This window comes from Rousettus aegyptiacus, unplaced genomic scaffold, assembly GCF_014176215.1.
Source record: "Rousettus aegyptiacus isolate mRouAeg1 unplaced genomic scaffold, mRouAeg1.p scaffold_m13_p_10, whole genome shotgun sequence".
NCBI classification, from domain to species: domain Eukaryota; kingdom Metazoa; phylum Chordata; class Mammalia; order Chiroptera; family Pteropodidae; genus Rousettus; species Rousettus aegyptiacus.
The window spans coordinates 96503267-96518024 of NW_023416285.1; the positions used below are offsets into that span (position 1 = coordinate 96503267).

The 14758-nt window shown below is 47.1% G+C and overlaps 1 protein-coding gene across 4 annotated transcripts in view; it reads left to right on the plus strand.

The window, feature by feature from the left end:
* Positions 1 to 14758, plus strand: part of SFMBT2 (Scm like with four mbt domains 2) — a 172807-nt gene that overhangs the window by 117896 nt on the left and 40153 nt on the right. For all 4 annotated transcript variants that reach the window (XM_016136408.2, XM_016136406.2, XM_016136405.2 and 1 more), the window contains 2 exons: positions 6786 to 6868; positions 12176 to 12302. In XM_016136408.2, coding sequence (XP_015991894.2) covers positions 6786 to 6868; positions 12176 to 12302 — 210 coding nt within the window. The remainder of the gene's footprint in view (positions 1 to 6785; positions 6869 to 12175; positions 12303 to 14758) is intronic.

Here is a 14758-nt window from a genome sequence, read left to right on the forward strand (position 1 = left end):
AGGCCGAAGATCCTGAATCTAGTGCTTTTTACGCGTAACCAAACTCACACTCGCCTCGCATTCTCTCACTGGCTCGTGTCCTCAGAAAGCCGTCCTCGGGGATTTTGTGGCCTCTTGGTGGCCTGATGCTGGACTCGCTGGGGTCAGTGGACCATCGCATTCCCCTGACTGAAATGGTCAGTCTGTCAAAGCCTTTGGAGAATTTCACTTCTTGGGTATAATTTTCCAAGTGTTTGCGCATGACGCAAAGTCACGACTTTATTTATTGAGCTCCCTTACCGTTTCGTGATGGTAGAATGTGTTCGTTTTTGTGATTAAACTGAATGAAAGTTCAGAGCGGGTGATGGTGGTGATCCCCTAATGGTGATTTAATGGTTTTCCTTCGAGGCAGTTTGTTACAGGTCTTACGTGTCACACCAGGCCTGGGCATCGTGCTGTAGAATTTTTTCAAACACTGCTCTTTGTTTTATTAATGTACAGAAGTATATACACTTTTTAATGAAAAAGCATGTTGCTGTTAACTTAAATCCTGAGCTTCGTAGAGAGCGCATGTAGCATATCGTACATGCTGAGGAGTGTTTAGATGTTTTCTTACGTGCCTCTTTTCTGCGAGGGTGTTATAGTGTTTAGATTTCCATGAGAACCATAAAACGTTGCTTACAGTTACAGTGCGTTGTTTTAACAGCGAAACGATGGCCCACTCTTTCCCCGGTCAGTGGGAACCAGCAGACGAAACAAAAGGCATCTCCTTGGTACCGGAGAGCCGTGGAAAAATAGATCCATCCTGACACTGTTTTAACTCCATTTCTGTTTTTCCTTGTTAAAGTCAGTCTCCAGGCTGTAGAAACAAATAGTCTAAGCTGGAATGGATAGAAATTTTTCAGTGCAAGAGCATGTAAGCCAAGGACAGAACCTCGGAGATTTTGCCCCGTTTCCTTAGTCGCGGTAAACAGCAATTCAATATTGTAGGCACTGTGAGTAATAGTCAGACAAGTAAATAAATCTCCTAAGTCGAAATGTGTACAGGTTATCAACCATGGCTTGCTGTTTTTAAATGATTTCACTAACCTCCGTGGCATGTAGCATCCGAGATTAGTCACAGAATTAGTGGCGAGAACCTGCCACTCAGGGATCTCTGCAGAAATGGGTGAGCCTTTAAGTTGCCGTTGAAAAATGCGTGAGCGAGGGCGGAAGGGTGTCGCTGAGTTTAGCTCCTCGTCCCCACCAGCTGGTCATCCGGGTCGACTCAGAAACTCCGAACACGGTTTAGAAAGCAAGAGCGTGTTCTCATCGTTGTCGAGACGCACGGTAGTGAGCTCTAGCTGGTGTTCTCTCTTCCTGGAAAAGAATCTCAGACACCGACCGGTGACCTCAGTCCACTCTGAAATGTGTCGTGTGCCCGCCCAACCTCCCAAAGGGGACAGAGAAGAAGCGGAGGCTCACGGATCTGCTGCCTCGACTGAACACATGCGGATGTTTTACCACATTTGGTTCAGATTTTTAAACGACGGAGGAAAACGTTGCAGTTGTAATCGGGACCGAGTCGTTCTCGACTCTATTTCTCACACCCCATGTCTAGTGCAGCGGCGAGTCCTGTCGCCGTCGTCAGGGCCTGACCACGCCGCCGCACGGGCCCCGGCCCGCGTCTGCTTTCAGCCCCGCCGGGCGCACTGCAGTGGCCTGTCCCGTGCTCCTTGGTCTCCTGCCAACACTGCGGTCAGACCGATGGTGTCCGCACGTGGACCTGCCTGGGCTGCCCCGGCCCGTCCCAGCTCGCCCCGTGGCCAAGCCCGGGTCACGACAGCCGCCCGCAGTGCCCACCAGCTCCCCGTCTGGCCTCACGTCCCAAGACGCGCCCCAGGAAGCCCCACCTGGAGCATGGCGCACGCCTCTTCCTTAGGACCCTGCCGCTCGCTGTCCCCTTCCTCAGCCTCGACCCCAGGGTCGCATTCGGCCGCCCTATTTGATGCCAGTCGCCGCTTGCCGCCCTCAGTGGCTTCATCTGCTTCCCATCTGCGTGGCTTTTCCCCACGTTCGTCTTTTGTGAAATCTTCGGTCTTTTTTCAAATCCATCTCCACCGAAATGAACCACCCACGGGAGCAGGCATTTTCGTCTCGTGCTCTGCTCGTCCCGCCGTCGCTGGAACGGTGCGGTCTTGGTAAGTATTTGCCGAGCGCTCGAAGAACCTGTCCTGCCCTGTCGTGCCCCGGTCCTATCCGCCTCCGCCTCTCTCCCAGGATCCTTTATGCCCGTCTTCGCTTTTTAACGGTGTTTTATGTTATGTCGAAGCATCGAACTGCAACGCAGTCAAAACCCACCTTTCCTTTCGCGGTCCGTTTCCCCGCCCGCGCTGTCTTGTACAGTCTTGCAGTTTCGTTTTTCACGTTTCGCTTTCATCTATTTGGAGCTTTTTTTTTTTTTTTTTTTCATGGCACGCGGAAAGAAAACCATTTTATTTTTTCGCTCGAACCGAATCGGGTTTTCGCATCCACCGGCCGCCTCGGCAGCATCAGTTGGGTCGTCTGCGCGTCCTCTCTGATTTGTGGCGTCACCGCTGGAGTGTACATCAAGCCTCTTTGTGGCCGTGAACCTTATCCCGTGCTTAGTTATTCGGCTTCGCTGGTCTGTTTGTCCATCGCTGCCCAAACACCTCGCTTTTAAAAACTGATTTCGCTTTATCGTGAGTCTCGGTGTCTGTCAGGGGAACCCCTCCGCCTTGCCTTCCTTTCCAAAGCCGTCTCGGTTATTTTTGTGCACGAGTTTTAGAATCGATTCGTACAGCTCCCCAAAAGAACCCATTGGATTTCCATTGCCGTTGCCTTTATAGATTAGTTTAGAAAAGTGGATGTTTCTTTACATGATCTTTTTCCGACTGGCAGTTTTCTGCAAGCAGTTTGCGTTTTGTTCCTCTGTCTGGCACACCCCTTCCCCAGACGGCCACGCGGCTCGCTTCCTCAAAAATTCTACATTTCGACTTGTCGCTAAGGCCTTCTTCCTCCGAGAAGCCCTTGCAATACTTCCCCTCCACTTTCTCTCTGTAGCCCTTGTGGTCATCTGGCTTTACATTTGCGTAGCATCTGTCTGCTTTCACTGAGCTCTGTGAACAAGGTCTTTCTTTGCTGGTTTTGCCGTTCATGATGGTATTCCCAGCATTAGAACCATGCCCGGCCTATAGCGTGCACCTACTAAATACTCCTAAATGAGTGAACGTGTGCCTGAACAGGTGGCTAGGTTGGAGAGCAAACAGCTTCCTAAAGATCAGGTCACGTGTTGGCAAATCGGCACCTGTAACGGTTTTTTGAGATACACGTAGACCGGAAACGCATAGAAATGTGTTCCCAGTAGCCTTTCCAGTGGTGGGCTCATGCTGCTGGTTTTCATTCTGCCAGTCGGCTAGATGGCAAACATGACATTCTGTCCTTGATTTTATTTTTGTTAAGACTATGAAATTTTTTTTTTTTTATATCCACCCAAAGAACAGCAACTCTCACTCTTGAGTCTCTTTTGTTAGAGAGGGGGGTTTTTTTGTTTTTGTTTTTTAACCCTTTCCCTCCCCTCCATCCCAAGTCCCTGGCAAGGGCCCAGAGGCCACCATGATTGTCTCAGGGTTATCGGGAGTCACTTCCTGGTCCTGAGGAGAGGCCTAACTTCCTGTAGCAATGGTATAATACGATCCCGTTAGCACACTAGGAGAGGGTGGACAGCCATGGGGGGGGGCAGTCCTGGCGTCTCCCATGTACTGAGTTGACACTCCATTGGTTCACCCGTCCCTTGATTATCTTTTCAACTAGAGCAGAGATGCTATGCTTTCAAATAATTCTTATTATCGAAATAGTTCATGATCATCGGTGACAACTTAGAAAATGCGAAGAGGGAGAAGAAAAAAGTATCTGGGAGTTTTGCTACCTAGAAAATTATTTTGGTATTTACTGTTAAGTTTTTCTTACATTGCCTCTGGTCTCTTTCATTGCATATTTTTAATATCAATTTTAAATTCTGTATATGCTTGTATCAATCTTTTCATCTAAAACTGTAGCAAGCATTATTCATGGCTTTTTTTAAACAAACATTATTGTATACATTAAACAAACATTTTTGTACAGTTTCGTGCCTGCATAACTTTTCATGGATGAGATAAATTTCATACTGTTTCCTACATTTGGATGTAAAGCACCCCCCCACCCCCAGCACCACCAGTATTATCAGTAAAAATGCTATCCTATCTTAACATATAATGCTTTTTCACTTTTTAGAGTTTATGTGGGATACATTCCCAGAAATGAAATCGTGTCAGAGTTCATGAACATTTTTACTGCCAAATTGTTTTTGCAAAGCACCGTGAACGTGCACTGCCAAATACAGGGCTTGCAAGTGGAGCTGTTTTATGTCAGTTCATCCGTGTCGTGTGGAAATGGGTCATCGACCTGTCCCCTTTTGGATCTGTAGCAGTTGGAACTTCGGAATGAACACTAATAAAATCTTAAGTAAGATCTGGTGGTGACGGTTCAACAGCCTCCTATGGCGGCTTGTTGCAAATTTTAATAGCCCAGAGGCTCTCGAGTTCCTTTCATTTTCTTTTCTCCTCTGCTGTTTTCCTCTTGCTTAGTTTTAAAACATGCTTTGTTTTTTTTTTTTTCCCTCTCCCTCCTGGCCGCAGTTAAGCCTTAGTACTTCTTGTTCTGTCTTTGTTGATTAATGAGTATAATTGACCCCTGCTGTCTCCATTCTACAAGCCGTAGCAATTTGTTTTTATGTAGCCGTTATTTTCTGAGCTGTCACAAAACTGCTTCACAAAGAGAGCTCATTATCAGCCTGAAGGAAAAAGAATTTTAAGTGATGAAGTGAATAAAGGTCCCCCAGAGAAGGAAGAGGAGGAGAATTCTAGGTTGTTCAGACATTTGGGGAAATGAGAACATTCTAGGGCCAAGATAATTCATTGTTGCTTACGCACCCAGCAAGACTTAGTTATCTCTTGAAAGTATTAGATTAAAAATGGCTCTTCATGGAGAGTATTGCAGACTGGAGCCAGGGCATCGAGTGTTGATTCAGGAAACTGAGGAGAATGACATTTTGGGGAGTGGCTCGAAGCCCATGGGAGGTTGGGGGTTACAAGCGCCATTACAGAAAACCCAGCCACATGTCAATCAGGACAGTCGAGGTGACTTCTAAGTTTAAAAGTTTGATCTGATCAGGTATTGACCATAAAGAAAAGCTAGATTTCATGTGCTATCAAAACATACTCTGCTATTCATTTATATCAGTTTTTTCCCCCAATTTTTCCCTTTCCCGATGATCTTGGTGAGGTTTCCTCACTCACAAAATAAACTAAGGGAGTAGCAAAGGTCCAGGGAAGAGATACGCACCTGAGGATTTGATCCTAAACCGTTTTGGAGCAACCTCCTCCAAAGTGGAGGCTCATGCTAATTGTACAGAAACTTGCATTACCTCGTTTTTGTTTTGCTTTTAAACATTCAGGAGAAAGGTGGTTTGATCCGTTCTAAGAGCATCTGATGCATGAGCATTTGGCTGGAGGCACAGCTCTGGGGTGGGTGGCCGGGGCAGGGCAGGTGGCAGATGTGCAGAACGAGCCAGAAAGAAGAGTACACCACGTCAGAAAACCCTGAGACTCCTTACCTCCTTATTGGAGAGAGTTGAGGGATTGTCAGTCCGTGTAGAATGACGGGGACGTCTTAGGAAGAAGGAGATCCCAGTGCCGTGATGGTCAGCAGGGTGTGGGGGGCTCAGGGTCCATTCTGGGCCAGAGGAGGGCAGCTGGCTTTCCCGTTAAGCCCCCATCTTTAAAAACATTGGGTGAGGTCAGTCTCCTTAATGAAAAGAATACTGTTTTGTACTTGTGGCTACATTTGAAGGTAGGAGCCATCTGGTACCTTTTCTCTATTGAAGAACGGGGTGAAGGGTTAAAGAAATACAAATTAGTAGTTGATAGATGGTCATGGGGATGGGGAGCACGGCAGAGGGAATGCAGCCAGCATTAATATGATGGCGAGGGGGAGGGCCAGGGGAGGGAGGGAGCAATTGGGGGGATCGTTTTACGAACTGTCTAGATGTCTAACCAATGTACTGTATACTTGAAACTAATGAAAATAAACAAATTAAATAAATGAATAAGTAAAAGAATTTCTGTGGTCGCCCCGCAACCTTGGGATTCAGTAACCAAAGTCCCCGTGTTAAGTGCATTTGCAGGTGTGAAGTTCCGACGATATGGGGGAGGGGAGAAATCCCCCTGATTTCTTTTGCATCAAAAATATACTTAAATCGCGTGTAGATTTATCTTACACACACTGCAACCAACGACGAGAGAACACGAAGTGTATACAGTACCGTTTTGCACAGTATCTGTTCGTCCTAACTGATACCGTCTCTGTCCTTTCCCGTGCCTTCCCGTGTGCACAGGAAATGCAGATCCTCATAAAGGGGTATTTTCCGATCTAGGTTCGGCCACGCGCCCAGCGCCTTTCTGATTTTATGGTCTAGAACCGTTTTTTTCTCACCCTCTCCCTTGTCTTCTCGTGGCGGGCGTGATGGATATATATATATGGTATAAGCGCGATCCCCGGCCCAGAACGAAATGGATAAAGAAAGGGGGGAAAAAGCGTGTTTCATTCGACCCTCATGAAATGTGATGTGCTCTCAGGCTTAAGGAAGGGCTTCATCTTTCGGGGGCCTATCCCTGCTCCCCTAACGAGTGATGCCCCGTATAGCTGCTCACTGGTCTGAGAACCCGCTCGATTAAGGCTGCTGTGTTGGCGTTTTGTCTGCACAGGTTACCCTGGTCCGGACTTCGACTGGGCGGATTATCACGAGCAGCACGGAACAGAGGAAGCTCCTCCCTTCTGCTTCAGAAACGTAAGGAGCTCGTTTCTCGCCATGACTTTTGTCAACCGCTTTCTACTTCTTGAGCAGAGTGAGAGTGGTGCTGTGGACCACGGGGTCCCAAAACCCGCGCCGTTTTTGAAAAGTCCTCCTCGCAGCTTGTGTGTTAGGATAATACTGGGCCACAGTGGCAAATCGACAGCTAAGTGTACAGTGGCTCGCACACATGTTCTAGGTCTATTTGTCGCTGTCCTCACCTGAGTCTGGTGAGCGGGCAGGGAAACGGGATCCGGGGAAGACGGCGCTGGTCCTCAGCTCTCTGGCTGTGTCGGCACGTCCTCCTCCACTCCCCGTCCGCTGGCGAGGACGGTCACGTGGCCGCACCGGGCCCCATGTGAGGCTGGGATGTGCCCCACTATGACTTCATCCTGCAGACGGAGGAGGACAGCCTGGGGACCGGCTCGCCACCTGTGTCACCATTCGTAGGCACTTGCTATGGAGTGTGAAATTAATAAGCCTATTGATAGAGGATTCTCTGTTCCTAAGGAATATTTTTAAAACGTGACATTATTCTTATTTCTTTGTCTTGGATTACTTTAGTAGGATGCTGGTCCAACGACTTTGTCCTTGGCTTATTTTAAGCCCCTCCCTTGTTCAAATAGAGCTTATTGGCATGACCGCAGGATTTTCGTGGCGCATGAAACAGCCGTGTGCGAGTGTTCACACGTGTGTGTATGCACCTTGTTGTAAGGGTTGGTTGTGTTCAGCAGTTTATGAATTATTCATTTAAACGTCATCCACCCGTGGAGCTCCGCGAAAGGGGACGTGAATTAGTATCTCCGTTTTAAGAATGAGACGTGAATGTATAGCCCGGTGTGTCACGAAAGTTAATGCCTTACGGTAAGAAAAGCATCGTCGCCCTCGGCTGGGGACCGCAGACCCTGTGGCGCAGAGTCCCGAGTCAGGGTCTTGTTTTCCGGCCACGGGCTCCTTCCGCGGACCCGGTGCCGCTTCGCCTGTCAGTTGAGCGACGGGGCTCGTAAAACGTGAGGACGGAGGGCTGAGAGGCGGAGGGTGCTGGCTCCCCAGAGAGAGAGGCTCAGCGCCGAGTGTAAGTCAAAGACGGATCGTGGAGAACGAAGCAGGCCGATGACCGCGTCATCCCGCACCCCTAAACACAGAAACGAGTCAGGGCTCCCGGGACGGTTAAGCGCGGTTCCTACCTGGACGGTGTTGCCTCTGCTCCAGGGCCGTTCACCTCGCTTCGACGTTCAGGTGTGTGAAGGGCACAGCTGTCACTGTGGCACCGCGAGGGATCCAGCCGGGTCGCGCGCAAGGCTTGTGCAGTCCCGGGCAACGTTACCTGACTTCGTCCCACGCTGCCGTCGCTCGTGGCAGAAGCCTCTGTCCTTGAGGACCATGGAGACACCTCATCACGCAACACTGGCTTTGCGCCTTCCACTTGACCAGGGCAGAAAAACCCGATTCTTTAGCTTCGGGAAGGAAATCCTCACGCGTCCCCCAGTTCTGTGTTTACGGGGCTGCTGCTTCCGCGGTGACGCGGTTCCACCAAGGCTCCTCTTCCTCCGTCCTCTGCTCCCCTTCAGCCAGCTGTCGCCCACACGGGTTTTAACAGTGGAGCAAGCAGCCACGTCGCTGGGTGGCCTCTGAGCTTCCGGAGTGTAGGTGCCCAGCCTGATTTGTTGCAGTAAAGACGCTGGTGTATTCGTTAGGTGAACTGGTTACGAATGCGCCCCGCCCCAACCCCCCCCCCCCCTTGTTCCTGGCTCCTCGTTTATTTAATCGACAGGATTGCCATCTGTTGACATACGCATTGCAATACTGGCACCTCGCAGAATTTCGTCAGCTTGTTAAAAGTGCTCAATAACGGGTCGCTTATCGTGAATGCGTATTTTAATCCCACATCTCGCGTGTACCAGAGGAGAGGTCGTGTGGAACTGGGTGTGAGGCCAACACGTCCCCGAGGATGTTCACCGATCAGAAGCTGTTCCGACACGGACTGACACGGCCACCTACTCATCGGTCCTCTCGCGGATGGCAGCAATAAACTCTGGACAGAAAAAAAAAAAAAAAAAAGTCAGCTACCTGGGGGATGCGGAGAATGAACAAAATCAGGCGGGTTCTGGAAGGGAGCAGGTGTTTTGAAGACAGGAGAAGCATGGGGGGGGGTGCGGATCGTCCCAACGTTTTCAGACTTGCGGCCCGAGGTCAGTCACAGCTGAAGACATACAGGATGACTAAACGGCCGTATACAAGGTACAATTTTCCTGGCCCAATGAACCCAATAACAGAATTTGGGAAGCCGCAGCTACTGAGAATTGAGGGGAGTTATCGGGGAGAGCCAGGAGGAGGAGCCGGAAATTCTGACTGATCCCTGAACCATGTATTGGCCAGGCAAACTCCCAGCAGCCTGGTTTCTAAGGATGAAAGAAAAGATCTGAGGTTTAAGTTGCTTCTCAAGAGACAGAGTCCGACCAAGTTAATTGCTTTCTCAAACAGAAAAATCAACACTTTGGGGAGGAATATAACATAACCCAGAGTTTCCATGACATAACATTTAAAATATCCAGAATTCAATCCGAAGTTGGCCAACACATGAAGAAATAGGAAAACCTGACTCATTCTCAGTGGAAAAGGTAAACAACTGAGACAAAACCCAACGTGACCCAGATGTTGGTGTGAGCAGGCAAGTATTTTAAAGCCGCTGTTAGAACTAAGCCCAATAGTGGAAAGAACTGGCCGCCAAGTGTGGTCCTTAGGCCAGCAGCTTCAGCATCACCTGGTAATTTGTTGAAAATACAGAATCTCTGGCCTCGGCTCAAATCAACTGAGTCGCAGACTTTGGGGTGTGGCCCAGCTGTCTCGAGGTGATTCTGGTATACCCTAAAGTTTGGGAAGCATTGATGTAAAGGAAGATATTCTCATAATGAATGCAAAGATAGGAAGTACCAGAACAAAAGTAAAAAGTATAAAAAAGAGAAATTCTAAAACTGATAAATAGAATATCCGAAATGAACAAATTCATTGGAAAGGCTTCCTAGCAGAATAGAGATGCCAGAGGAGAGAGTTCATGACCTCGAAGACAGAAATGATCGTATATGAAGGAGAGAGAGAAAAAAAGATGGGCAGGTGGTACAGGGAAAGATGAAGAGAATTTCAGGAACCTGTGGGACACTATCATGTGCAACTGGAGACCCAGAAGAAATGGCCACAGAAACTATGGAAGAAAAAAAATAATAATGGCCCCAAATTTACCAAAGTCACTGAAAGATCTCAAATATACGGATTCAGGTGTCTCAGTGAACCCCAAGGAGCATAAACACAAAGAAACCCAACATAGTTAAATTGTTGATAACCAAATATAAAGAGAAAAAATGTGAAAATATCCAAAGAAAAATGATGCATTTTTAAAAGAAGGACATCAATCCAAACAATGGCAAACTTCTCATCGGGAAGAATGGGGACCGAAAGGCAGCAAACAGGCTTCCTTCAAGGACCAAAAGAAAGAGAAAAGACTGTAATTCTGTGTCCAGTAAACATAGACTTCAAGAGGGAAGCTAAAAACAGACACTTAACTAAAGAAAACAAAGAAAAAATGCTCCACATTGTTAGTCATAGGGAAAACGCCAGTTCAAACCGTCACGAGAGACCATTAGACCTACCTATCAGAACAGCTAAAATTTGCAAAACTGGCAACATCAAGTGTCGGTGACGATGTTTAGCGGCTGGAACTCCATATGCCGCTGATGGGGACACAGGATGGTATATTGGAAAATAATTTGGCAGGTTGTTTTGTTCTGTTTTTTTTTTTTTTTTTTTTTTTTTTTTAAGAAAAAACCTACATTTATCATATGATCCAGCAATCTTGTTTCTAAAGAAATGAAAACAATGTTACAGGCTGCATTATGTCCCTCCAAAACGCATCATGTGTTGAAGTCCTAACCCCCTCGACCTCAAATGCGACTGTATTTGGAGTTAGTCTTTAAGGAGGCGATTAAGGTAAACGAGGTAATGTGGGGGGGCCCTAATCCAGTATGCTTGGTGTCCTTATAAGGGGGGGAGAGATTAAAACACAAGCATGGAGGAGAGACACGTGGTCACACAGAGAAGACGGCCATCTGCAAGTCAGGGAGAGTGGCCCTAGGGACATCGACCCGGCTGACACCCTGATCTCAGACTTCCAGCCCCCAGGACTGTGAGACAATAAAATTCCGTCGTTTAAGGCTCTTTTGCTATGGCAACCGGAGCTGACCGAGACTGTTGTGTTCGCACAAAAACTTGCGCTTGCCTGTTGACAGCAGCGTCAGTCACGATCCCCCCGACCCGGAAGCGACTCAGATACGATCCCCCCGACCCGGAAGCGACTCAGATGTCCTTCGAATGCAAGGATCACCTGTGAGACTTCTGCGTAAGGACACGGGGAGGAATAGAGTGAACTGCTGCTTCGTGCAGGAGCACGGGTGACTCTCGTCCGTTTTGCTTAGTGAGGGAAGCCAGACGCAGACCTTCAGAGCACGTGATTCCATTCGTGGGACATTATGGAAGAGGCGGAGTTGTAGGAGCAGAAGAGAGATCAGTGGCCCGGGACTTGGGAGCCTGGGAGGAGCTGGTCACTGAATGCCCAGGGCGAGCGTGTTTTGGAGGCGAAGGGGCTGTTCTGTGTCTCGGGCGTGATGGTGGCCACACGACAGTCTGCGTTCACTTGACGGCCCTGCCCACGTGGAACGGTGCTCCAGAAAGAGGGGATTTTCCTATGCGTTTATTTTTAAACGATGAATTTAGGAAGTAGATAAAAATAGATAAAGACGCAAAAAGCACCAAGGCAAGATAAAGGCAATTTCAGGTACCAGAGAACTCTGGGAATCCATCACCAGCACACCTGCACCTAAAGAGACGGCGAAGGACATTCTTCAGGCTGCGGGAGGGTGATGCCAGGTGAGGACCCGTCGAATACGCCCCGGTCTGACGTTAGAGAGGAATATAGGGAAGTGGAAGAGAGGATTTGTAGCTCGGAGATTCTTTCCGCAGGAATGAGGACGCGAATGGGATGGGGGAAGAGAGAATGGATTCATCCTCTCGCTCATTCAACACGTGTTGTTAGGCGCCTGCCGTGTGCATGCGGAGTTCTAACTTCTGGTCTACAAACAAGGGAGGCGCGGTGCTTTTCCTCGGGAGTGGCGGGATAGACAGACAGGCGAACACGCCCGGCCGTCTTACGAACGATGGCCGTGTGCGTGCGCACGTGCGTGTGTGCGCTTTGCCGCTTCCTCGGCTGTCTTGCTGTGATCCACCCTGCTCAGTGTGACTTCTCTCTTTCAGACGTCGTTCAGTCGGGGTTTCACGAAGAACATGAAGCTGGAGGCCGTGAACCCCAGGAACCCAGGAGAACTCTGTGTGGCCTCCATCGTCAGCGTGAAGGGGAGGCTGATGTGGCTTCGCCTGGAAGGTACGTCGTCAGTCGTTCTGGGGAATTTAGGGTCCGTTCAGAAATGACGCACTTCTCAGAAGGGCCCCTTTTGTGTTCCTTTTATTCAAACAGATCTTCAATTATTCAGCGTTCTTAAATGAGTGAAACTAATCAAATACAAATTTGTTCAGAGGCTTTCATCTCAACTAATAATTTCATGAAATGAGAGGCTGGTGTGATAATTATGTTTGGAACACAGTGGTCTTCTCACATCTATGATTAGAAAAGCTAATGTCACAATTAAATTAATACGAGTCACTAATACTGGTATTTGAGGTCTCGGTTATTATGAGGATAGAATTATATATTTGCATTTTAATGTGGATAATACCCTTGACTTTGGTTTCTTCCGTGGATGTTTAGTTTTTCCTCAAAATAGTAATTGGATTTTAGGCTTATTTGTTTAATGGTGCTTAAACTGTTTTTAACAGCTACGTTTTATTTACAATTGTACAAATAATTCCCAGAACAATGTCCTTTGTCAAGTAAACCTTGATCGGATTTTGGATTTAAAATAGAAAACTATATTTTCTACATGCATGTATCTATTTATGTTTTCAACGAGAATTAAAATTAATTTGATCGCTAAAGTTTTCCCATCTATTTTAATTTAAAATTCTTTGGGATTTTTTTATTTGTCTGCCTGTCTGTTTTTCAGTTTCATACTACTCAGTCATTATTTCAGATATATGTGGAAAAACAATAAGATCGTGATACGAATAATAAAATGTTTGCTTTCCTGGTCTGTATTTTAAATCTTACGACATGCTCATACCACCATTGGAGTAGAAGTTTGGAAGGTCATAGACTCGCTGCTGACATCTTCGTCCTTATTTCTGCAGTAAGCAAGTCTAAAAAGCGTTCAAAGTTTTTGGGTCGGCCTAACATCTCATCGACACGATCCCCCTAGAGAGAGGGCAGTGACTTTTATGAAGAATGCCGTTCGGTGCCATGAATTCCCAGAAAATAGCTCAAAACATTACTATGGCTTCGGAATTCCAATTGGAAATAAAGAGGGGATTCTCAAAAACGTGACCGCTTAGTGGGTTTTCAAGTAGAGCGGACAGTAGCCTGAATTCCCTGGAGGGTACACACAGGCAGAGCAGTGTGACAGTTCTGCAGCTCCAGAGATAGAACGTGACCTTGTTTTTGCTACTACATGGAAAGTTGGGTCAGCTGCTCTTGGGGAAACAGGAGCCCCTCTGGGGTTTCGAACCCCCAACTTGGACTTGCTACCTAATACCCTGCAAAGCCACATCATGAGATCGGAGTCTTGTTTGCGTTATTAATTTGGAAACAGAAAGGGCGCAGTTCAAAGCCCACGTTTCGTCGTGATGATTTAACACGTTCTGGTTGAAATTCTTCGGCAGTCGTAATTTATTTAGCAGTCTGTGCTTCCAGAGTGCTTCGTGGCTGCTAATTACCTGACACAGACAGCAGCGGGGCTGTCCTGAGTTTCAGAGGAAGAAACTGGCTAGGCCATTAAAACGTGTCTGGGGTTGACTGTCATTGCTGTCGGCATCTCCGTTGCTTAATTCTGCAGACCCCGCAGCTTCCCAAGTCTTAAAAAGTGTGATGGACATTGCTTTCTCCTTATTGCTGTTTTTCTTTGGACATACGTTTCTGGTTTTACAGCAGTGGCAGGTCAGTCAGTTCGTGGCAGCTCTTTGTCTCACTCTCCAGGGCGCTTTCGCCCTGTCGTAATGAAAATTAGCACTAAGGAGAAGATCAGAAAGTAAATTGGGGATGGCCAGAGGGGAGAAGGATTCGGGGGCTGGGAAACAGGGGTGAAGGGTTAAAGAAGGACAAATTAGTTGCTTGAGGGTCACGGGGATGGGGAGCATGGCACAGGGCATGCAGTCAGCATTAATACACTGGCGAGGTGGAAAACCAGGGGAGAGAAATAGCAATCAGGCCGATCGTTTTATAAACTATAGAAATGTCTAACTAACGTCCTGTATACTTGAGACTAACAAAATAAAGTTTAAAAACACACATGCCAAAAAATAACAACAACAAAACAAAATGAACCTCCCCAAAAAAGAAAATAAATTGTCCATTTTTTCAGACCTTACATATTTAAAGGAAAAAAATTAAACAATCGGTGGAACATCATCTACCTGGAATTAAATCAGTCAAAAATATGTATTTGTGATATCAAAGAAAGTAAACTTCCATTCGATTTCCTTGAATTTGCTTGAAATTTTTGGTTGTGGTTTTTGTTTTTGTTTTGTTTTTGGCCCTTAGAGTTTGCCTTTTAAGATGACCACAAACTTACTGACACTTATTTCTCATTATTTCAGTTTTATGTACATAGAATTGTCTTTCCTCCATCCTGAGGACAAAGTGCCATAGCTTCACCATGGTCACTTTATGGCTGTTAAAATATTTTTATGATGATGGCGCTTCGGATTATAGACCATTTATTTGACACT